This window comes from Pogona vitticeps, chromosome 4, assembly GCF_051106095.1.
Source record: "Pogona vitticeps strain Pit_001003342236 chromosome 4, PviZW2.1, whole genome shotgun sequence".
Lineage (NCBI taxonomy): Eukaryota > Metazoa > Chordata > Lepidosauria > Squamata > Agamidae > Pogona > Pogona vitticeps.
The window spans coordinates 78,441,616-78,467,264 of record NC_135786.1 but is presented as its reverse complement, the minus strand read 5'-3'; the positions used below and the strand labels follow the sequence as shown (position 1 = coordinate 78,467,264).

Here is a 25,649-nt window from a genome sequence, read left to right as displayed (position 1 = left end):
TCTGAGCTGCGAGACACACTTCACTGCCTGCTGAGGGAGGACTCATACTGGATGCTGCTCTTTTCTACTGCTCTACTGCTGTGTAACAAGATGGAGGAGGAAGGAGGGAGGAGGGAGGCGGGTACATAGAATATGCAGGAGGATGAGGATGGGAGTGTCCTGGAAGCGGAAATGCACCCACAGAGGCTGCAGACGCCCGTAGATGAGCAGGGAGTCCTGAGAACACCCGCACTGCAGGGGAGAACATGTAATTTTGACACTGACTCAAGTATAAGCCGAGGGGGGGGGGCTTTTTCAGCAAAAAAAATTGTGCTGAAAAACTAGGCTTATACTCAAGTATATAAGACACAGAGCAGCCCCATTGAGTCAGAGTGGATTTGGTGAGTCAGCTCCTGCATACGTTCTGTTGATTTGGTGGGCCTCCTCTAGTTGTAGCTTACTACTGAATTTCTGCCTATAAGTTGTAAGGACAAAAGATGATAATAAATGAAAAGATAGAGAATAAATGCCAAGTCTGCACCAAGCAGCAGTGTTCTATGTATGAAATGCTTATTTTATTTTATTTTGCAGGAAAGAGTTGGAAACTTTTTGGCAGACTTCTACCTGGTTAATGGGCTTGTATTAGAATCAAGGAAAAGACGAGAACATCTCAGCGAAGAAGATATTCTTCGAAACAAAGCTATCATGGAAAGCTTGAGTAAAGGTGGGAACTTGATGGAACAAAATTTTGAGGTACAGTTAAACTTTTACAAAATTGGGCTTTCAGCTACATCTGACCAGTGAATACAGAAACATATATTTGATGGAGAGTGAAACATTGGCAGTAAAAGAGCTCCCTTGCATGTGCACAAAGGGTTAAGAGTCACCACTGCCCTGACACCGCCCTGCTCTGCTTTCCTTGTGAAACTCCCTGAGTTTCAGTGGAGGTTTATGAGACCCTCTCAGAAGCAAGGGTCTTTCAAGTCTCAGAATACTATGAACCTAACATGCAAGCCTTTGGATTGGGGACTTTGCGGGTAACTAAATAATAGTTGTGGTCATTTACCATATAAAGGGTTCAAATTTGTAGCACTTCTTTGAAGTGGACTAGTGTAAATATCTTTATTTTCTGTAAGTGACATCAAATGGGAAATTCTGGATTATATTCCAATTGGTTGTAACAGACCTTTTTTGTTTAAATTATTGGGTTTAGTAATTGGGTATTTGAGTTTCTCATTTACTTGTCCAACACCTCCTAGTTCTCTTGATCTGATTGTATTTATAGGCTGTGTATACTTCCCGTTTCTTTTAACTGGTTAGTGTCATGACTGAGACCTATTTTATTTTTTGCCAAGATGCTGAAATATTATAGATTCATTTTTTATGTGTTACTTTCTTTTGCCCTTCAGAGGAGACTTAGTGTCTCCTGAATAGTTAAATACAGATTTAAGAGAATGTTTCACTTCCAAAACTACTGGCTGGAATCCTGTTACGCAACTCTGTATGCACAGCATGAAACTAGTTTGTGCCAAGGGACTTCCGAGTCTTCCTAACTCTTCAGGTTAATTCACATCTCATATCTCCAACCAGTATGGCCAATGATCAGGAATGATGGCTCTAGCAACATTGTGAGGGGCCAGTAGTTCCCCTCTCTGGTCTTAAGGAAAATACCCTTATGCCTGCTATTAATTTATCATATTGGAAGACTTTTGCAAGTATCCAGTAAAAGCAGTGTGTTTGAAATATAACATTTGAACCATGCAAAATGCCTTTATGAGATATTTTCTTAATTAAATATCTCAGTTCCACCTCTTTGGGCCATTGGAAAAAATTCAGTTGTCAATACACCATTAAAAAGAAACCTAACAAAACACATGTTTAGTAAAACATGGCAAGTATATGCTTCCATGGATTCCAGTGGTTTATAGGTGGTCTGCTGCTTATTGTGGTATTAGTACATTTGAACCAAATTATCTATTTTAAAGTTGGAATACATGTGCTGGGTGGTTAGGTGGCCCAACTATAATAATGGCGTAACCCTGACTATTTGATGTTTCGTGACACATTTTATCTTGGGAGTTGCTGAGTGATGTACAAATATATGTATACAAAAGATGTGTAATAATAAAATTAAATATGCAGTTTTGTCATATACTGAACATTCCTTGGTGGGCATATGCATGAAGCTGCCACCTGATCACTTACTGCCAGTAGGAATTCTAACACTCAGATTTATGTGCTGTCACTCAGAACTCTTAAAAATGTACATTATCTGTTGACTGGCAAATGGCCAGTGATTAAAGGTGATATCACACAATGCAATAAGGTCACATGCACCTGAAATTCCCAGAGGAAGCCTTTGGTCAGTGCTGATTTGCTGCTGTTGCTGATGTCATCACTGTTGCGCAAGTGGAACTGTGAAACAGGATTTCAGCCATTAGATTTATGACTATTTTTAGATACTATTAATGCTGTGCAAGAACTGTGTTTTTGCCATCTCATATATTTACTTACATATGCCATTTTAAGGTTTAGAGCTATAACTTTGGGTGAGATTTGAAACAGAATTCAAGTAAAAGCCCGTGAATTGACCCAGGATTTTGCCCTATTCTGGCTGTAAGTTGTCAGTTCCTAATAGAGAACACATGAAGATGAATGTGTAGTACTTAGCAAATTTAACCTATTCTTACCTGTCATCTTGGCTTTTAGGATGATCTCATACATAATTAACCTTCATTGTCTAACCATAGTTGTCTGTTCAGCTACAACTGTAGAATGTTTAACTGGCCTGTTGTTGGTCATTTCAGACTGGTTTTATATATTATTATTTTATTCAGCGTAGCAAGTTTGATACCCCTTGGAGGAAATGGGACATAGAGAGGACATTTATTCCTAGCTTGCAAAGCTGTTTGTGCTTACAAAGCATATTGTGTTCTCTTTGAACAGCCTGTCAGGAGGCAATCTCTGACGCCACCTCCACCCAACACAATCACATGGGAAGAGTACATATCTGCAGAAAATGGAAAGTGAGTATTGACTCCTGTAGTTCTAGGTATTGCTGTATGTAGCTAAGGTTATTTGCTCAGTATGTAAGGGGCTGAATGTTACTAGGACTCAGTAACTTTCCACTTTTACTAAATAATCAGATTGTCTGGGATGTTTTGTATTTATGCCAGTTTGGTTTTATATATTATTATCTGTTTTAATTTATTTTTATTGAGTTTTTTTAGAGTAGCATCTGAGCAATAGCTGCAATAAAATGCCTTCTCAATTAGGGTACGTGGAGGAATCGAATAGCTTCTCCTCTGAACCACACATACATGTTGTAGAGTGCACAGCTATGAAAATTAATATTGTGTCACACAGGCTGTTAACAGCCAAATTGCTTGTATAAGAAGCTGTCCTTCTTTAAACCCATAGTACATGTTTGGTGTATCTAGTTTAAAACTGAGTATGTGAAACCATTATTCCCTTTAACACCAGGGAGCTACATTCCAGTACATGTGGACACAGAAATACTTAGCATTTGCGTTGATCTGCTTTTAAATTTTTTTGTTGATCACAGTGGGATATAATTAACCAAATAGCCTCAGTCTCTCATGGAAATCAAATAGATTTGATCATGTGAAACATGTTCATATTTGGTTTGGGTGGTTTTTTTAATCCAAAGCAAAAGTAATATGACAGGAACTACCATTATTTAGAAAACCATGCAGGTTCTTTTGAGTTTTCCAGGGTTTCATTTTCTGTTTTTGGACAGCAACCATCAACACCCATTTTTGAATCACCGTTTGATTTAAATTGTGGGGAACTGTGTGCAAGAGGGGGAGAAACAAAGTGAATGAATGCTGGTTGTTGGAAATCTCTATGCATAATTCCCATAATTAAGCCCACAATTTAATGTTAAACTACCTCTGGACTTTGATTGATAAGAATAATGGAAACAGAGTTCTGTGTAGTTGAAGTACAACAATTTTTATTTTAACTTCCAAGCAATTTTCTACTTAAGTTTGATTGCATAATAAGTTACATGTTATACATATTCACCACTGTCTTGCTATTTTCACATACATTACCCAATCAAAAGTACTTGTTCATATGTGGGAAGAGTATGAGGTGGTCAAAGACTTAGAAACAGAAGTCCATCCATTTTGCTTTTTGGTTCTGGGAATTTTGTTGATGCCATTAACATGGCTTTATTTTGGAAAACATGCTTTTTAGTAGATAAGGTCCTATGTGTCACTGTTCAAAAAGTGTAACTCCAAAGGTAAATATTAAAAACAACGTATAAGCATCTCAACAGGATTTTACGTAAGGAGGTTACAGCTGAATTTGAAGATGCTAAATTTCTTCCAACACGTACACAGTTACCTAGAAGGCATTGTCTACTCACAGAAATTAAACTTGAATCCAGCTATATCTGTTTTAGGAGTGAGCAATGTTAGTGGTTCTGAATGCCAGTTTTCTGTCCCTTTGTTCTTCAAGGCAAAAAGCTGGTGGGAGGAACAAAATGGCTAAAATACCCGTTTGGAAAAACTGGTATTTTTTATGTCTAGAAGTGTAGGAGCTTCTGCAACCTATTAAAAGATGACCTGCTGCTCGTGGAGACTTCCAGTAGTGCCAATCCATCTTTCTTTGCTTGAGGAAAAGCTTCTTCTTTTTGCAGGGGCCAGGAAAGTTTGATGCATGCCTGTGACACGACAAAGCCTCCCTTAGCAAAGTTGTCACTTTTTACTAGTAAACAGGGTCTCCTTGGATCAGACCCTGCTGTCACCAGTGTGTTCTTTCACAATGTTGTCTCAGCATACTTGAAGCCCCTGGCCTCCTTCAGCCTTAAGTTCACCGTGTGGAAGATTTTTATTTACGTAAGTCTTTTGTAAGGACTCAGTGCTGATAATGTTTTCACCAGAGATTCCTAAACTGGAAACCTTTCAAGAATTACTTTCTTCTTCTTCTTTTGTATTTCAAACTTGAGCTGTGACCAAGCAGCCAACTTGGGTGTTTATGTGATGTCTGCAACTAGAAAACACTAACAGAACACTTCTGAAACAGTATGAAGGTTTCTTTCTCAGACAAGAGAAGGTAGTCTGAGCAGCTTTAGATACTGGCCACCAAGTTCTAATTGTTCACCATATGAAGTCCTATTAGTGTATGTCTATATTACTTCCTTTTTAACAGAGTTCTGTTGCGATACAGTAATCTTTTAGAGGCAGCTCACCAGTTTGATTGCTACTATCAGAAGTCTTCCAGGCTTTGTTATATAACTTTTATCAACCTATTTTCTTGTACAGCAGAAATGCAATGCAATGTTTCATTGTATTACTTCTTTAGAGAAGTTTTAATTTTTATTTTCTTCAACTAGAGCACCTCATTTGGGTAGGGAACTCGTCTGCAAAGAAAGCAAGAAGACATTTAAAGCCACAATAGCCATGAGCCAAGAATTTCCTCTAGGAATTGAATCGTAAGTCTAAATGACTGCATGCATTTTTGAAAGGACATGTGATAAATGTGAGATATATTGATAAATACAAAATTGTGCTTATTCCAGAGATTGCAGTATAATATATTTTCATAGAAGAAGCAACTGTTGTCGGTAGAATTAGAATTCTTATTGCTGTATTGCATAATAAGTAACATCTGTACTCGAGCTCTCAGATGTTATATCACGCATCACAGCATTTACTTCTGACTAAGAAACTATATATAGTTTTAGCTGGTTTGCTGGCCACCCAAAAATGTGTTCCCCTCTCCCTGAGTGGCAGGAGCTATCTGTGACCTTGTGCTACCCTTCATCTCTCTAGTACCCTGTTTCCCTGAAAATAATATCTAACCTGAAAATAAACCCTAGTATGATTTTTCAAGATGCTCGTAATATTAGGCCTACTCCAAAAATAAGCCCCAGTTAAGTGAAACCCTGCCTTCCACCATCCTGCGGCAACAAGAAGTTGACATGACTATATTTGAATAAATGTAGATTGTTGTACATGAAAAAACAAAACATCCCCTGAAAATATGCTCATGTGTTTTTTGAAGCCAAAAATATAAGACCTTGTCTTATTTTCAGGAAAATACGGTAGTTAAGCTTGAAGCTAGGAAGGGACACTACCCAATGCAGAAACTAGCCTCCATTCCCTTAACAACTCATATTTGGAGTTGGGCAGAAGTGAGTGGGCAGAAGCTTGCTTTGACACTGAACATATCAGGCTGGCTTCCCAACTAAGGGTGCTCTCAAGGGTAGGGACAGTGGCAATCTCCTTCCTGTCCCCTTCCCACTGGGGGATAGTGATGACAAGAGTTTTTTGTTTGTTTGTTTGTTTGTTTTTTCGGCTGTGATCTTTCACTGATGCCTAGCAGATGCAGACCCAGAAAGATTCAAGGCTTCAGTCATAATTAAATGCTGGAAAGGGGTTTATCACCTGTAGCTTCAGGGTTCGGAGGAAGCCCCAGATTGATCTTCTCCAGTGCTTGGCTGACCATGATAAATGGTCAAGGTGGGTTATATTTCAACAGTGTACCCATTCCTCCTTCAGATTTTTTCTTAAGCACAGAATTGGTGCTTCTCAACTTGTATAGAGAAAAACTATATCTAGTTTAGTACACTCTTTCAAGGAAAACTGTGGGACAGATCCATGTTGTATGGACTAAGAAATCTGTAACAGAATCAGTCAATCAATCAATCAATCAATCAATCAATCAATCAATCAATCCAGTCATTTTGGATTTTCTATTACAAATCAGGCATGATCATCCAGGACCAAGCACAGCAGATGGAATGCTAGGTGCAGCACTACTCTGAGCTATATTCCAGAGAGAATGTAGTAATTCAAGAGGCATTATATAACATGAATGCCTGCCTGTCTTGGAAGAGTTGGACAGCGAACAAACTTTAGCAGAAATAAAGGCGGCCTTGGATTCTGTCACCTCCAGCAAGGCACCTGGGAAGGATAATATCCCTGCTGAAGTGCTGTAAAGAGATCATCACCACCGAGCTATACGAAATCTTTTGTCTTTGCTGGAGGGAATGTAGAGTACCACAGGACATGGAGGATGCAAACATTGTCACATTGTATAAGAACAAAGGAGACAGGGGCAACTGCAATAACTACTATGGCATCTCTCATCTCAGCGTTGTAGGGAAGCTGCTTGCCCATGTTGTGCTGAAGAGACTCCAGGTGCTTGCAGACAAAGAGTCTATCCAGAATCTCAGTGTGGATTTCGAGCTAATAGATCCACCACCGACATGGTATTTTCCCTCAGACAGTTGCAGGAGAAATGTAGGGAACAACGACAGCCCCTCTTTGTGGCCTTCATAGATCTTACAAAGGCCTTTGATTTGGTGAGCAGGGATGGACTTTTTAAAATACTTCCCAACTTCCTTCATGAGGAAATAAGGGGCAGTGTAGTTTTTGATGGCTCAACATCAGATCCCTTTGACATCCAAAGCGGAGTGAAACAGCGCTGTGTCCTCACACCGACCCTGTTTGAGATCTTTTTTGCTGTCATGCTGAAGCACACCTTTGGAACTGCAACAAAAGATGTCTGTCTCCGGACTAGATCAGATGGAAAGCTCTTCAATCTGTCTAGATTGAGAATGAAGACCAGAGTCCAGCTGAAATGCATGTGGGACTTCCTCTTCGCCTATGATGCAACTGTTGTTGCCCATTCTGCTAAAGAGCTCCAACATCTTAGGAATCATTTTAGTAAGGCCTGCTAAGACTTTGGATTAACAATCAGCCTGAAGAAAACACAAGTCATGGGTCAGGGCATGGACTCACCTCCCTCTATTACCATCTCCACACAAGAGTTGGAAGTTGTTCATGACTTTGTGTACCTTGGCTCAATGATCTCTGACACTCTTTCCCTAGATGTCGAGCTGGATAAACACATTGGCAAAGCAGCCACCATGTTCTCTAGACTCACAAGGAGAGTACGGCTTAATAAGAAGCTGATGGCATATACGAAGATCCAGGTCTATAGAGCCTGTGTCCCGAGCACACTCCTGTACTGCAGTGAATCCTGGACCCTTGTGTATGGTAGGAGAGGAGGCTGAACACGTTCCATGTGTGCTGTCTCCGATGCATTTTTGGCATCACCTGGCAGGACAAAGTTCCAAACAGAGTAGTCCTAGAATGAGCTGGAAGTTTTAGCATGTATGCATTACTGAAACTGCGACGTCTGTGTTGGCTCGGGCATGTTGTGAGAATGGCTGATGGTCAGATTCCAAAAGATCTCCTGTATGGAGAATTAGTGCAGGGAAATCGCCCCAGAGAGAGATCACAGCTGCGATACAAGGATATCTGCAAGTGGGATCTGAAGGCCTTAGGAATGGACCTCAACAGATGGGAAACCTTGACAACTGAGCGTTCAGCCTGGAGGCATCATGGCCTCTCCCAATTTGAAGAGACCCTTGTCCAGCAGGCTGAGGCAAAGAGGCAGTCCCGAAAGCAGCAAAAGCAGGGAGCTGGACAGGGGACAGATTGTATTTGTCTTCAGCGTGGAAGGGATTGTCACTCTCGAATTGGCCTTCTCAGCCACACGCTGTCCCGAGTCCTCTGTTCAGAGCACATTACCATACTCTCTCAAGACTGAAGAATGCCTAATCTAACTACAAATCAGATAATTACTTCTATAAAAATAGTTCTTGGCATTATAAGTAGACTGTATTCTCTTTTCAAATGTTGGCCGGACCAACATTCCTGCTTTTGGGGGAGTCACCATCATCTGCCACCCCACAGGCACTGGGTGAGAGACAGTGTGGCTGTGCTACTGCCTGGGGGAGCTTAGCTTGGACTCCCACTGCCTTGCAGGACTGGGCCCTTGATGCTTCTGGCTGCTGCACCCCCTCTTCAACACCAGCCACATGACTCAGGGGCAGAAGGGGCTTTAGTAGAGGTTTTATTGTGATTGGGTTGTCAGTTGCCATCAGGTTGAGTAAGTAGAGACCCACAGTGGACCTGAGGGAACAGGAAGTGGGGAGGACGTTAGAGGGGGCAATGATTGAAGTGGTGCTGGGTAGGGGATAGAATGGTGGTGGGAGTAGAACATGCCCACATAGGAGAAGAGAGGTGAGATATCATACATCTATCCCCTCTTCTAGTCCTATCTCCAACCAGGTGGTGTCAGGTGACCATATCAGCAAACCCTTGAGCCACACGGTGCTGTTGATGAATGCTAGGTTGGTACAAAATAAGACTGCCCTCATCCATGATGTAATTCTGTATGGGGGTGATGACCTGACGTGTATTACTGAGATCTAGGTGGGAGAGGATGGTGGTGTTCCCCTCTCCCAGCTGATGGTCGGATTCCAAAAGATATCCTGTATGGAGAATTAGTGCCTGGGTAATGGTTGTTGTGGGTTTTTCGGGCTCTTTGGCCGTGTTCTGAAGGTTCTTCCTAACGTTTCGCCAGTCTCTGTGGCCGGCATCTTCAGAGGACAGCACTCGGTGTCTGGGTACTTGGTCCAGCACCAGTGTTGCTTGGAGGGTTGGGGAGGGGGAGTTGCTATAGGCTTCCTATCCCTTTGAGAGGAGGTCTTGAGGACATGTATTGTGTGTTGGGTTTATGAGACAGACTGGGGATTATGTTGGCATACCCTCTACCCTGCTGTGTACAGTCTCCCTGCCTGAGCTGACGGAGGTAGTCTTGGACCTGGTGTTGACAACTCCCAGGCTGTTGGTGCTGGAGTATCTCAACATCCATGCTGAGGGTGCCTTGACTGGGGCAGCTCAGGACTTCATGGCCACCATGACAATCATGAGGCTGTCTCAATTTGTCATCAGCCCGACACATGAGAAAGGCCATACTTTGGACCTAGTTTTCTCAACGGGACTGGAATATGGTGGTTTAGATGTGGAGGGGCTAGTTTTGAGCCCATTGTCATGGTCAGACCATGTCCTGGTCAAGTTTAGTCTATTAGCTTCTTCTGTCCGCTGCAAGGGTGGGGGATCTATTATGATCTGCCCTGGGAGACTAATGGATCCAGATGGTTTCCTGAATGCTGTAGGGGATTATTCGTCTGATATGATTGACGCTCCTGTCAAAGCTCAGGTCACCCTATGGAATAGGGAGATGACCCGGGCGGTTGACACGATTGTGCCTAAGTGTCCTCTCCCTGCATGCAGAGCCCAGACAGGTCCTTGGCATACATCTGAACTGCGGGCAATGAAGTGAGAGGGGAGATGGCTGGATCACAGGTGGAGGAAATCCCACTGGGAGTCAGATCAAACATGACAGAGCCCATTATTGGGCAATATTTCACCATCCGTATTGCTTCCTCAGAATGTCATCCAGCACAGCTGTTTCGGGTGGTCTGGATCTTCTTGAACTAGGAAATCTGGTGGAGGTCTCGGATCACTCATCAGCCCATTCATTTTGAGGGGAAAATTGCTCAGATTTGCAGTGGGTTGGATTCTGCCATTAGTACAGAATCAGAGAATGTGCCCAGTGTGCCATGGTTAGGTCAAGTATTAATGGATGAGTTTCAATTGTTAAGACCTGAGGATGTGGACAGGGTGCTTGGATCTGTCCATTCTATCACCACTCCACTCGAACCTTGCCCAATCCAGGGGGTTCGCACATGGGTCCAGGAGGCCATGAACATCTCTTTGAGAGAGGGAGTGGTCCCTACCTACCTCCTTGAAAGAGCCGGTATTTTGGCCACACCTTAAAAAGCCTAACCTGGACCCAGGGCTGGTGGCTAAGCACCGACCAGTGGCAAACCTCCCTTATCTGAGCAAGGTGTTGGCCGGGCAACTCCAGGTGCTGCTGGATGAAATGGAATTTCTGGATCTATTTCAATCGGGTTTCAGACTGGACTTTGGTACGGAGACTGCTTTGGTCACCCTGGGGTAACTCAGGGCTGGATAACACTGTCACCTATGCTGGTGAAAGGTGGGGCTGCTAGGGAACACATCAGATCAATTCTGTTCAAATTACATTAGCTACCAGTCGCTGGTTGGGTCCAATTCAAACTGCTTGTTTTGACGTATAAAGCCCTAAACGGCTTGGGCCCTGGATACCTGAAGGACCCCCTCTTTCTATATGAACCTACCTGGCAATTAACATCTAGCCAGGGGGCCCTTCTGAAAGAGCCATCCCTCAAGGAGGTAAGAGGGATGTCTTGTGGACAAAGGGCCTTTTCGGCAGCTGCCCCCAGACTATGGAATGCCCTCCCGACGATGATGTTTTGGTGCCAGGTCAAAACCTTCCTGTTCCAGAAGGTTTTTAAATGAAATAATATCAACCGTGCGTCTTGATGGCAGTTTTTAGAGCACTATTTTTTAAATTGTATTTTAATTGTTTTATCATTTTATCTTTTTTATTGAATTCAAATTGTTGTAAGCTGCCCAGAGACCTTTGGGTAGTGTGGACGGTATATAAGTTACATACATACGTACGTACATACATACATACATACATACATACATACATACATACATACATACATACATACATACATACATACATACATACAGTGGTGCCTCGCATAGCGATCGCTCCGTTTAGCGACGAAATCGCTTTGCGACACATTTTTTGCGATATTCCCTATGGGGGAATTTTGCTTTGTGATGATTGCAGGGAAGCGATCATCGCAAAGTCCCCAATTTCGCACAGCTGATCGGTGGTTTCAAAATGGCCCCCGGGGAAAAAACATGGCCGCTCGCTGTGTTTAGGGACGGATTCCTCGCTTAAGAGGCAGCGAAAATGGCCACGCTATGGAGGATCTTCGCTGAACGGTGAGTTTCCAGCCCATAGGAATGCATTGAAGGGCTTTCAATGCGTTTCTATGGGCTTTTTAATATAGCATAGCGACGTTTTCGTTCTGCAGCGATTTTTGCTGAATGAATTAACGTCGCAGTGCGAGGCACCACTGTACGTACGTACGTACGTACGTACGTGCATACATGCATGCATGCATACATACAGACAAACAGATAGACAGACAGACAGACAGACAATTACGGAGGCCTGTGTACGCTCTAGGCTTCTGAATTTTCCAACAGAAAACCAGTCCATTTCCTTTTTTCCTCTGCAGCCAGAAGAGTGTAAGAATGAGAAGCTGAATATTTTTGAAGTTCTAAATTTTGCATTAGTTATTCAATTACATCTTAATACGGTCAATTATTACCAAACCACAGTTGATCAGGCTATATAGTACACTGTGTCCGTGCAGTCTCTGTAATACACAAGTACAGATACTGTACTTGCAATCTGAATAAGTTAGCTAATTTATATGGATTTTTGAGAAAGTGATGTGAAGGAATTGGTGACATGCATTTTAGAAGAATGTAAATGTAAAAATATTTTATAATTTGCTTTTGGAAAGGTGTAATTTGGAAGGTATAGGGCTATTTTTCCATACCTATTGTTCATTGTTATGCATCCTGATAAATTAGTTCTTGAATAATCCTTTATGAGAAGTTCCTAAACAGAAATTTTGTAAGATAGTTCCAATTAGAATGGGGTAATGCACAGTTATTTGTAGGCTTGGGATTTTTCTGTTGTAGTACTTGATTAATTACTGATATGTTACTATAATCTGAAAGCTACAAACTGAGATAATTAAGCTCACCTAAGGAAAATAACTGAGTTGTATCACTGAACATACAACAAAGGAAGATAATTTGGAAATCCTGAGTCATTTGAGTATCACTATAAATGGATGCTTGGTTGTGTTTGTGAGTAGCAGAGGACCTGAATTTAATGTGGGTATACAATATTTGGCTTACATTTGTTTAATTTGCTTCAGTGATTTTCAACCTGTGGAACACCCACCCACCCACACACACACACACATTCTCATGGGTATATCAGGATTCCAGGGGATGCATACTGTAGTTTGAAAAAACACATTCAATATAATGATGTAATTTTTATTTGGAAAGTGAAAGAAATGATTGCTTTTCTAATACACAGAAAGCAGTCATTGTTTTGGTCTGTGATATGCAGTAGTGCACTTACTATTTTCCCTTTTCTTTCTATATCTTTGAGTTACATTGTGATTAAGAAAGAATTAAAACTAAAAGAAATGCCCTTTAAATTTACAAATATATTGATTTTTTCTTCACTGCAAAATTTCAGCTTTCAAGTAAAATTAATAAAAGAGGCATATTTGAAAGGAATATGTAATGTTTATGTTCATCCAGAGGGGAACATGCATTTTAAATGGTTGAGAAACAAACCGTGAACTGTGTTTGATTTGATCTGATTAATGAATCATGTCCAGGAATTTGCTGTCCTTTCTATATAAGCACACAAAGTGCATGAGTGTTAACTTGTGTATGTGGGTTTTTTTCAGGTTATTGAATGTTTTAGAAGTAATTGCACCTTTCAAGCACTTTAACAAACTGCGGGAATTTGTGCAGATGAAACTTCCACCAGGCTTTCCTGTAAAGTTAGGTGAGCTATCAGTTTACATTTTCATTATTTCATTATTTAAAGCAACTCTGTGCCTTGCCAAGAATTATGGGTGGTTTTAAAAGTGATCTTTGGAATGATAAATGCTATGGGTCACCATGTAGGCCTCTGAATGAGCCGACTTGTTATTTCACAGTGTGTGGAATGAAGAATACACAATTAAAAAAGGTGGAGTCGATATATGAGGCTAAAGTAGGCAGTACATGAAATGTGCGATAGGACACACATGATAGACCAAGTACCCATATGAAATACCAAGTTACAGAACACTCCAGAATTTATGAGGGATGTACATTTTAATGATCATTTCCTACTTCTGTTTGAGGGCTAGCAGACTTTTGGCAACCAACAAGTCTGGTGGTGTAGAAAAAAAATGAGGTTGAGGACAGTTGAAAGTTTAGAAGAGAAGAGAGATCAGAATTCTCAGCTCTGGACCCAGTTTATGAAATGCATATCCTCTGGCGACAGAGGATATGCTATAAAAGCGGCATACACAATTAAGACACACACACACACACACACACACACACACACACACACACACACACACACACACACACACACACACACACACACACACACACACACAAAAGAATTCAAGATTTAGAGGAAGAGATTAAGAAGTTAGAAAAAGAAGCGATAAAAACTAGAGAAAAGGAGATTATGGTGGAGTTACAAGCTAAAAGGAAGGAATTAGAAGGACTACATATGGAAAAGGTTGAGAGGGATTTAATATATTTAAACAGGGAATACTTTGAATTTAGTAATAAAAATTCGAAGGTTCTAGCTAAAGCTGCCCCCCCCCAAGTAAGAGTAATATAGGATTGATAAAAAATCAGAAAGGGAACAGATATAATAAAATGAAAGAAAAACTAGAAGCTTTTCAAAAATTCTACTAGGACTTACATACAAACAAGAATCCTTCCCTACATAAAATCGAAACATTTAGAAAAGAATTTTTAAAAAGTAATAACTGAAGAGGATAGGGAATTAATGGAGAGAACAATAACAGAGGAAGAGATAGAAGTTATAAACAAATTAAAAGCAGGGAAGACATCCAGTACAGATGGATTGGGCCCAGAATTATTATGTTAGTATTGTTCTTATTGTTTTTCTTTAATTAATTAAAAAATTAAAAAGGAATGCACCTCATTACAGAGATTTTGCTATTGACAGTGCAAGCCTTATTGGGTGTCAGATTCATGCCTGGATATTCACGCAAACCATTTGGTTTTGACTCTAATTTACTATCATCCATTTGCTTGTATTAATAATGCTAACTTTACCTTGATAATGATGATAGTGACATGCATTTTGTTACTACAGTGGTGCCCTGCATAGCGAGGTTAATCCGTTCCGGATTAACCGTCGCTATGGGGAAACATCGCTATATGGAACGGAAAATGCCATAGAAACGCATTAAACTTAGTTTAATGCGTTCCTATGGCTCTTAAACTCACCGTTCTGCGAAGTTTCTCCATAGCACCGCCATTTTCGCGCCCTTGGAAAGCGAGGGCAGGGCGTGAAAATGGTGCAGGCGGCCATTTTGGAACCGCCGATCAGCTGTTCCCAAAATGGCCGCTGAGTGCAGAAATGATGGCAATGCGATGTTTAGCCTATCTAAACATCGCAATGCGATCACATTAGCGACTGCAAAAAACGGGTCGTTATGCAGATTCTTCGTTAAACGTGCTCGTTAAGCGAAGCACCACTTTACAGTACTTTATGTTAAAATGCTTTATTGATTGTACCTGGCTGTAAGGTTAATTAATATAAGGTACATTAGAAATATTTTAGTAAAGTACAAGCAGTCGTTGGAAGTGTCACCATGTGGAATGTCTGTCCCACTAATTTAGGACAAGCCTTCACAAGGCAGCCTTAAATAAATCATTAAATATGGTGACAAATAATAAAAACAGCATCACCAGATAAAATAATATGGTGGAGAATTAGATAAAATCATATAGGGCCAACAGAAAGAAGCAATAAAACTCTGAAAACTGAAAACTGTAGCAAATGCAAGGATAGAGCCAGACACAGTTCTTAGGGAAGAGAATTCGCTAGTATGGGAAAACCATTAAAACAAACCCTGTTTTTGGTGCCCTCCAAGCAGATTAATCTTAGTGTTGTGCCTAAGAGCAAGGCATCTAAGGTTCATCTTGGGACGCTAGCTGTTTCATGCAATGGTCCTTAAAGTAGCCTAATTTCAAGTTCTTTAAAGCTTTAAAAATCTGCACGACTGCTTTTTTGAAATGGTGGGTAGCCCATGTAACTCTTGCAAAATTGATGTTACATGATCGGATTGCGAGGCCACTTCAAGCACTCTGATGGCTGAATTTTGGAGCAGATGAAGTTTCCAGGCTGTCCTCAGACCACTTGTATGTAGAGGACATAGCTTGTAGAGGCTGTAACCATCACGCCTTACGTTGTTTACCATTGGCAGACCAGCCTAAGCTGCTGAAAGGCAGTTCTAGCTAACAGAGATCGGGGGAGGGGGGAGTCATGAGGTCCTGATAGCTAATCATCCATCCTGACTTCCTAAACTTGAGTGCCCAGTGTGGTGTAATGCCTAGGTTCTTAACGTGGGCGATAATGCCCCCCAGGGGGCGATTTCTTTTTTCAGGGGGGCGTTAGAACGAAAAGGGGCGGCATGGGGGCGCTGGAGCAGAAGGGGGGCGGTAGGGGGGCGCTGGAGCAAGCCAAACCTGTGAAGATGGCTGCAGCCTTTTTACAGTGAGCATGAATATATATTTTCCTCCAATTTTAATTTAGTTTCAGACTTTTTGTCTTGAAATTTTTAGTTCCTGCATTTGTTTTTATGCCCTTTTTATATTTCTTTTTGTGTCTTAAAATTCACTTGCAACTAAATCATTAAATGCTACTTTTTGGGGGGCATTTCATTTTCTTGGAATTTAATTTTGTTTTCAGGGGTCACTGGATTTAAGTGTCTTAAATAAATAAATAAATAAATAAATAAATAAATAAATAAATAAATAAATAAATAAATAAATAAATAAATAAATAAATAAATAAATAAATAAATAAATAAAAGATATCACCACGGGGAGGGGGGCGATGATAACTTCCTCAGTGGCTCAAGGGGGCGTTTCTTTCAAAAAGGTTAAGAACCACTGGTGTAATGGATAAAGTGACTGACTGTAGGACCCTGGAAATCAGGGTTCAAATCCCCAGTTGGCCATGGAAACTCACTAGGGGATTGGAACTGGTAAAACCACTCTTTAAATGTCTCACGTACCTTGAAAGCCTATTAGGGTTGCTATAAGTCAATTCCAACTTGGCAGCCCATAATTAAATAACTGCTAGACTTACCTTACCCCACCATCTCTGTAAATGGCCAGATTCACTTTAGTAGTGAAGCACATAGCTGTCACTTCTCTTCTCACTGCCGTTTCTTATCTTACAAATGGTTTTACATTTCGAATACATTTCATAATATACAGTGGTGCCTCGCATTGCGACGTTAATTCGTTCCGCAAAAATCGCTGCAGAACGAAAACGTTGCAATGCGAAATAAAAAAGCCCATAGAAACGCATTAAAACCTGATTAATGCATTACTATGGGCTTAAAACTCACCGTTCAGTGAAGATCCTCCATGGCACAGCCATTTCTGATGCCTCTTAAGCGAGGAATCCGTCCCAGAAAACAGCGGGTGGCCATTTTGTTTACCCGGAGGCCATTTTGAAACCGCCGATCAGCTGTTTTAAAACCGTCGCTCTGCGATGCTCGGTTCCCGAAGCAGGGAACCGATCATCGCAAAGTGAGATTCCCCCATAGGGAACATCGCAAAACGATCGCTTTTGCGATCGCAAAAAATGCATTGCAAAGCGATTTCATAGCTAAACAGAGCGATCACTATGCGAGGCACCACTGTATTTTAAATTAAAATAGAAGTACTAGCAACCATAAATTGCTTCTAAAAATGGGAAGGAAGGAAGGAAGTTCGTGCCAATACTGCCCACCCTGCTGAGCTCAAGCATCACCATGCTGATACTGGTTTTGTTTGCTACTGTCAATCTTTGGGGACGTATGGATCCCAAGGCCCAAGCATGGCTGCACCACTGCCTCTGTTGTGTTTGCATGCTGTTGATACCTCAGCCAAAAGCTTGGGATGGTTTTTCCTGTAGTTCTCTATAGATTGGAGGGGTGAGGGAGCTGGACACAGGCTAGAACCTTGAAGAACCCCTAAGACCTGTGAGTGTGGGATCCATGGGAACAGTAATATCACATTCTGAAGCCATCTAAAAAGCTGTCTTCATGGTCCACTCTGGTAGTGATCCGGAAGGATATCTTGAAGATGGACAAGTGGGGAAGTGTTTTTTTCTTTCCCAGAGACAAATGCCCCTTACTGTGCATTTTTCTGTAGTTGACAAATGTTCTGTTTTGTCCTTCCTAGATATACCTGTGTTTCCAACCATCACAGCTACTGTGACTTTTCAAGAGTTTCGCTATGATGAATTTGATGAATCAATCTTCACAATTCCTGATGACTACAAAGAGGATCCTAGTCGCTTTCCTGATCTCTAACCTAACTGGAAGATTAACAGTGAATAAAGAATACCAGCATGCCACAGAGAGCAAAAGAGAATGGATGCAGATAGCCCAGAGACAAGTGTCTGGAAGTGGTCAAATCAGGATAAATCTTGTTTAAACGAATTCAGAAAGGGAACACAAAGTGAATCTCACTCAGTTGTACCATATAGAGAGCATCCATCTGATGTCTAAATGAGAGCAGGTCTCCTGATGTATCATGTACATTTTATACATGCAGACCCACAAACATCGTAGCCAGGTGTCTTGGTGACACCTCTCTTCCTACAGATACTTACATAACAGCTATAAGGACTATAATTTTTTTTAATTTTTATTTTTTAATGTTTCTTGATCACAAGAAACATTCTTGGACCATTTGTATAAAAAACCCAAAATGTCTTACTTGGCTGTTAGCCCCTTTAACACATCCATCTTACTGAAGTTGCCCTTACAACTTTCCTTCAAGCTTTGTTTTCACAAATTGTAAATTCTTTAACACTCATAAATCGAACATCAGCTGAACATACAATAGAAGGAATTAATTTTCTGTAGATGAATGAACCAAATGTTAACTATTTAGACAGTTGCATTTACTTACTGCAATACGTTTCAGAACTAGAGCAGTCACTCTGCAGGGAATAAGGTACCTCCTTTAGCACCTTAGTGCAATTCATTGTGGTGCTATTCATATATATTTTTTTCCAAACTGTTAATTTCTCCACTGAAAGTTTACTAATCTTATTATAAAATCTGCAGATTTTTTTTTCCAAGCTGGTTGGAAATGTCCTTGCTGTGTGTGTTGGAGAGCATGCCTGGAGACTACAAGTGGAATCACTGACATTCTTTTGGGCTTAGTTGATCCACGGACTGTGCCCATCACACTCACTAACCTTGTACTGATGTCCAGCAGCATTTGGGAATATAGTGAATATATGCAGTTATATTACAGTCTCAGAGCTTAAGCGTTTTCCTAAGTGAAAACTTAGGAGAAATAAATAGGGCCTGCAATTAATAAAATAATTAAAAAGTACAAGAATGAGGGTGATTCCGCATGTGGGGAACTACAGAAGGGTGTCAGCCCCAATGGGTTTTTAAAAATTAGGATATTCACACGGTTCCAGTGTTTGAAACTTGAAGATAACCTTCGCCTTTTTGCTTTACTGGAAAGAATGTGTCCAAAACTGTCAGTACTTACGTTCATTTGTGTTCAGAGGTTTAGCTTCCAGTGATGTGTAAATGTAAACAAAAAAATGTAAATATTTTCAGAGTATATTCTTTGTGCAGTCTAGTCAATCTTTTTTTTTCCTGGAAACTATTCAAGTCAATTTTAGACTTGAATTAAACATTGTGCTGGGTGATGCTCCCAGCCCTGGTAATAACATTCAAATGTGAAATGAATGGGGTGAGGTGAATTACAGTGCGCAATAAAACCCGGCTCGTGAGTCTCATATGTTTTTTTCAGAAAACTGGAGCCTCATGATCTGAAGCAGTAGAAATGTTGGGCCCAATTCCAGAAATATTGTAAACTTAGAGTTCCAGTCTTAACTGCTGTTGAGCACGGAGACTGACAGCTCTGTATGTGAACATAGCCTCTATCGGCTTGTATGTATTGTTGTCAGTGCCATATTGTGGACAGAATCATTTCACTACCAATATCTACTATGAGAGGTGCAGCCTATTCCCTGTAAATAGATACTGAATTTTAGGATTCAGAGGAATTTGTCAATTAATTTTTGAGAAGGCATAGTCTGTTTCCTCAGTCCCTTGATTCCAGAAGAAACATTGGGTCAAAAAAATGCCCAACATTATTCAGTTAGCAGCTTCAGTCATGAGAACAGGGGAGTGGGGTGATTGTCCCCTGCTGTTTCCTGGCTCTCAAATCTGTTCTGGATTGCTGGAGGGCTCTCTGGAGCAGCAGAGGGAGGAGGTAGTGGGCAGGAGGGAAAAGGGAGGTTTGGTTTTGTGAGCAGAAATTTGCTCACATGACCTCTGAACTTGCCATTTATTAGGCCAAGGGGTCTCCTCTAAAACAATACTGAGATCCTTTATAGGAATTTACAATACTGTTTATGCAGTAAGTGAGGAGCAGTATGGGATTGCTGAGGCAGTGGCCAGTGAGCTGCGAAAATATGCAATTGGTCATGTTCTGTATCTGAAATTATTAGGTAAATAATGCCAAAGAGGTTTCCAAAAATATTGTCCCAAGAACTATTATCCTAGCAACTAGCAAATACATTCCATTCACGGTGCATTGGGTCCTGGCCTAGTCATGCTTAAGAGTAAGCTCACTGAAGCTGTGACCAAATTAAGTCTCATTGACTTCAGTGAGTCTGGTCTATGCATTACTGAGTCTGGAACCAACACAACAGAACTGTTGTTTGTAAAGTCACAGCTGTGGCCTAATAAGCTCTTTTGGTGGAATAGAGTTTTATTTTCGACTTGGTTGCTAAGAACTAAAAGTCGTTGCACCATTTTTGAGGATAGAAGTGAGCCCTCAAAAGTGCCAGCAGCCTTTCTGGTGGCATTGCTAGACTTTGAGGTTGCAATTTTTCTCATCCAATTAAAAAATGTTACTACTTAAAAGGGAGTTTCAGTAGTGGGGCTTAAAAAAATCAGGTCTATGACTGGTCAGTTTTTGTGCACACATAGAGCTAGGTCTGCCTTTGGGAGGTTTATCCACCTACTGTATTTTTTAAAAGAAGCTTATACAGTGGCTCTCTTTAAAATAAATAGGAAAGATGGTCCAAGTAAGGGAGTTGTGTGGATGCAACAATTTTACCATATTATGAGCAAATGGATAGACTAGGGGATATTTGATTTTGGTTGATGGAAGAATCAGAGAGGATTGAAACCAAATGGTTTAGCACTTAGTTAAGCACTTCAGAGCACCTCATGTAGCTCCTTTTAGAGTGGATGCTCACATTCTGTTCTGATGTAGCCATATCACAATTGAGTAGCTGTCTAGCATTTTTGCATGGCAAGAATTTTTTTTCTTTAAGTGCATCCCCATTTATTGGGATAAGAACCTGTCTGCATCCTGGAAGAACATTTGAATCATTTTCAAGGTTTTGGAACTCGCTGCAAATGGGATGTGAAGGTAGGAAGAAAAACTTGCGCAAAAAATGTGTGAACTGTTGCACACTATTATGTATCACAAGAGGTCAGGTTATAGAATGAAATACCTTTTCCATGCTTTTAGGTCATGGTTGGAAGTTAGTAACACCTTTGGGAAAGCAAAATGTAAATACATGAATTATCTAGAAATGAAATCTTAAAACCTGGCAAAATATTTTGGTAAGCATAACTATGGAATCTTCTTAAAGAATTCCCAGAACTCTTCCTTAACCAAACTCAGCCTTACTTGTCTTCCAAATAATTGCTTTAATTCATGGCAAAGGGAATCCTGTATTTCCAAGCAGCTGGTGTTTTAAGTCATCTTATTAAGTTAGAAATTGCAGTTCATGGATATCTAGCAAATTTATCAGATAGTTCACCTGTGGATACAAATCTGTGCTGGAAACCCACCTTATGTTGAACATAATATATTCAGAAAGTCAATTTTTAACTATATACTTATTAATTTTGATTCATTAAAAGATAATTACATTATTTAAAATTTATTAACAAACTTCCTATAATGCTGCAGTTTTTCTTTGAGAGTTTATAATTGTGGAGACTTAATGTCATTTTTGTATATTGCTTTTCCTGTGTTCTTACTCACCTTCACTAATAGGGTTTTTGGTTGTACCACTTAGAATAAAGACCAAAAGATGCTGTTTGCTTTTGAAACTGAGCATATGAACATTTTTAAATCTATATTCTCTAGTGTGTGTGGACACTTCCTCCGTACTAGAGGAAGGGCAAGTACAAAAAAGGCTGTTGCAGTGTACCACTTTCACAAGGACATTTTATTGGTCAGTTTTTCAATAAAATCCTCAATTTTCAGTGCATTTTTGCTGCTTTCAGTCTGTTTAACTGAAGGTGAGTTACAGACGAGTTAACATATTAAGTACTTAAATTATTCTTTTGAATATACCGAAATTGGCTGTGCAGCATATGTGTTGTCTTAGTGCCCACCCTCAACACCTGTGGAAGATAGCAATGCTTGTCAGAAAAAACTTGGTCATACTCAGGTTTGCCACTAACTCCTAACAATGAAGCATCTCCACAAACCCATACTCATCTTTTGGATCAGATAAAAAGGGAGAGAAAGCAAACAGTGCCCCACCCCCAAATAACATATGCCATCGTAATTCTCATTTGGATATTGTGCCAGTATTTTCCCTCTGCCAGACTGCAGTTATATTTTCTCACACATACTTGACATGAAAACCTTGCAGTGCAGGACATTCAGCAACACAAGTATGATACAGCTGCCTCTGTAGGATTTGATACTTGCCTAATGGCAATCCTATTATTTTTACTGTGTTACACTGTATTAAGTAGCTTCTGACTTACAGCAACCTTACAAATTCCTAAAGATTCTGTCAGTAACAACCCTGCTCACATCTTGCAAACTTGTGTAGACTTATTTTTGAGTCAATCCATCTCATGCTTGGGTCTTTCTTTTTCTGCTTGCCTTCAACTTTTCCAAGCGTTATTGTCGTTCCCACTCAATTTTGTCTACTCATGATATGCCAAAAGTACAATGGTCTCAGTTGTTATTTTTGCTTCTATTCCTCAATGGTAGTGGTTGTCATTTTATTTAGTGATTGAATTTGTGCTGCATGAAATTAACAGTATTTCATGAAAGAAGCTTGGACCCATTTTTCATATGGCTCCCTGGCCGCACAGATGTTGGTCAGTCCTGGATTAAAACATTTATGGTCTGAAAGATAGTTCTAAGTATAGTGTTTGCAAGGGAAAGAAAGCAGCCTGGCAGAGGACAGAGATGAATGTAAGGAAGTCAGACAATAAAGTATTGTAAGGCCCCAAGATCATTGAAGAGAGGGACAAGGTGCTTTTATGGAATGCGGGACATGGAACAATTTTATTTTATTTATTTATTTATTTTATATCCCGCCTATCTGGTCGGTTAAGATCACTCTTAATGGGGTTTCAGGGCAACAATGATCAGGGGCTGGAAACCAAGCCCTATGAGGAAAGATTGAAAGAATTGGGTATATTTAGCCTTGAGAAAAGACAAAGGGATGATCTGAGAACACTTCAAATACTTGAAAGGCTGTCATACAGAGGAGGAGCAGGATCAGTTCTTGATCATCCCAGAGTGCAGAACGTGCAACAATGGGCTCAAGTTACAGGAAGCCAGATTTTGATTGAATATTGGGAAAAACCTCCTAACTGTTGGAGCAGTAAGACAGTGGAACTGATTAGCTTGAGAGGTGATGACTGCTCCAGCACAGGAGGAGTTCAAGAGAAACTTAACCACCTGGCAGGTATCCCTTGATTTGTATTTCTGCATCGAGCAGGGGGTTGGACTTGATGGCCTTATAGGCCCCTTCCAACTTCACTATTCCATTATTCTATGACTCACTATTTGTCACAGGGACCTGGAAATATGGCTAAAACAGTACTCTATTTAGCTTGCTGAGTAGGCATATAGTTTAGAAATTCATGGGGTGAGCAACCTTACAAATTCATGGGGATAGGGGTGAACATATGGACAGGGAAAGAAGCCGTTTTATAATATCTGAGGAGACAGTTGGTTTTGCAGCCTCTTAAAAGGAAACCTTTCCAACAATTCTTTTAACCGTTCTCCCCCATTCCTGGGACTAATCAAGCCAGTGTAGATCTTTCTCTTTGAAGACCACATTTGGTTCCTCGCTTTGCAGCCTGTTAAGTATATGCTCTAGTCAAATCTCTTATGGCAAGTCCCACTAGCCATTTCTTATGGAAGGCAAAATACTCTGACCAAAAGTGACAGATACAGAGCTGTCAGAAACTACAGTGGTGCCCCGCTTGTAGCGATCGCAAAATGATGGTTCCTATGGGGTTTTTTTCCGCTTTACATCGATTAGGTGCCTGCTTCGCGAACCGTTTGTTCGCAAAACAATGTTTTTTCCAGCTCTGCAAAATGGCTTCCCTCCCTTCCCAAAATGGCTGTTTTCCGGACAGAAGACAGCGATTTTAAACAGCTGATCGGTGGTTCTCTATGGGCGATCTTTGCTGGACGATGAGGTATTTCTCCATTGGAATGCATTAACCGGTTTTCAGTGCATTCCAATGTTTGGTTTTTTTCCCTGCTTGATGATTTCACTTAACAGCAATTTTCCTGGAACGGATTGTCATCAAGCGGGGCACCACTGTATACTGAAATTATTTTGACTACCATAGAGTGAAGCACAACCTTTCCTCCCCAACAAGTATATGGAAGACTGTAGTTTTCCCACATTTTATCCTACATTTTCATTTATATGCATAAATTCACAGTATGCAAAGAAATTAGGTCCGTCAGTTCAGTATGAAGCTAGAGCTCACAGATGGCCTCAATGCAACCTGCTTGCACAAATGCATTTATTTCAGGTACTTGTATTATAGTAATTTTTCAACCAAGCTCATGCTTAGCGCATTACATAGGTTTTTACCTAGTTTTGTTGAAAAAGCACCAGATACAGGAATTACTTACATGCAGGTTAACTTGACAAAAGATGTCCATAGTTAAACCACAGCTATTTCTAAATGCGTATTTTCAGTAATTTGCGTTATCTTTTCATTCATCTTTCACAGGCCCTCCCTGGCTCCAGATTAACACTGTAAACACAGAAAAGCATTTATACAATTTTTTCCCAAAGACTGGGACGTTCCAAATCCAAATATGAACGTAGCACAAAGATATAAAATGTGATCAATTAAGCTCATCATATGTTAGCCGGTAGAATACCATTTGGAAATTAACTTGGAGACCAGGTCCCTATTATTTACCCAGCAGAAATAGGTTTCTGCCTTTTCAAAATAGTTTGATGCTTGTATACTCAGACAGACCTGCAAAGTTTAACAGGTTTCCAGTATGCAACTTGTGAGGTTAAAGATGAAATATCTCAATTTTCCTTTCTTGTGTGGGTTACTACATTATTCTTCGATGTTATATTTTTCTGGGGAGAAAGGGTGGTAAACATTCTTAGGTTTTCACTATATTGAGAAAATAGTTAAATTCCTTTAAAAGTTACACATGCATAAATTATTTAAAAGTTGCTTTACATGGCACATTTTCATTTTGAAATATTTGAGGGAAACGGTTGCTGCTTCTGTTAAAACTAAAGATGGCTCAGGCCTGTTCATATGACAGCTGAACAGCTGTTCTCCAATTCGGCTTCCCCCCCCCCGCCTCCTCCAGGCACTGCCTCTTAGTGGACGGAGTGCCAAACTGTGTCCAGCCATAGTCTGAACCAGTTTAAAGCACCAATTCATGCCCATCTCTAGCTAAAACTAATCAAATTATATACAAATCATAAAGATACTAATTCCAGGAACAACTTAACTTTTCATTATTTATGCAATAAATTTTAGTGTCCCCCCATAGTAGCAGTTATTCAGTCCTTCCCCAACACTTTTGAATATGAGTAGCAAGTATATACACCACGTATGATGAAACCACTAGGAAAACATAATTGATTTTTCTTTTCAGGGCTTCCTATGAATTGTGTGTGCTTTAACTGCCAAAGTAAAGGGGAGAATGTTTAGAAGCCGCATACAAGTTAATAACATAAACAAATACATGTACACTTCAGTACAAATGCAAGTA

The 25,649-nt window shown here is 40.4% G+C and overlaps 1 protein-coding gene across 1 annotated transcript in view; it reads left to right on the top strand.

Moving 5' to 3' along the window:
- Positions 1-21,897, top strand: part of ANKRD13C (ankyrin repeat domain 13C) — a 53,908-nt gene extending 32,011 nt beyond the window's left edge. The window contains exons 9-13 of the mRNA XM_020795245.3: positions 571-732; positions 2,926-3,005; positions 5,342-5,440; positions 13,277-13,377; positions 17,811-21,897. Of these exons, the coding sequence (XP_020650904.2) occupies positions 571-732; positions 2,926-3,005; positions 5,342-5,440; positions 13,277-13,377; positions 17,811-17,941 (573 nt within the window). The 3' untranslated portion in view covers positions 17,942-21,897. The remainder of the gene's footprint in view (positions 1-570; positions 733-2,925; positions 3,006-5,341; positions 5,441-13,276; positions 13,378-17,810) is intronic.
- Positions 21,898-25,649: the final 3,752 nt, after the last annotated feature.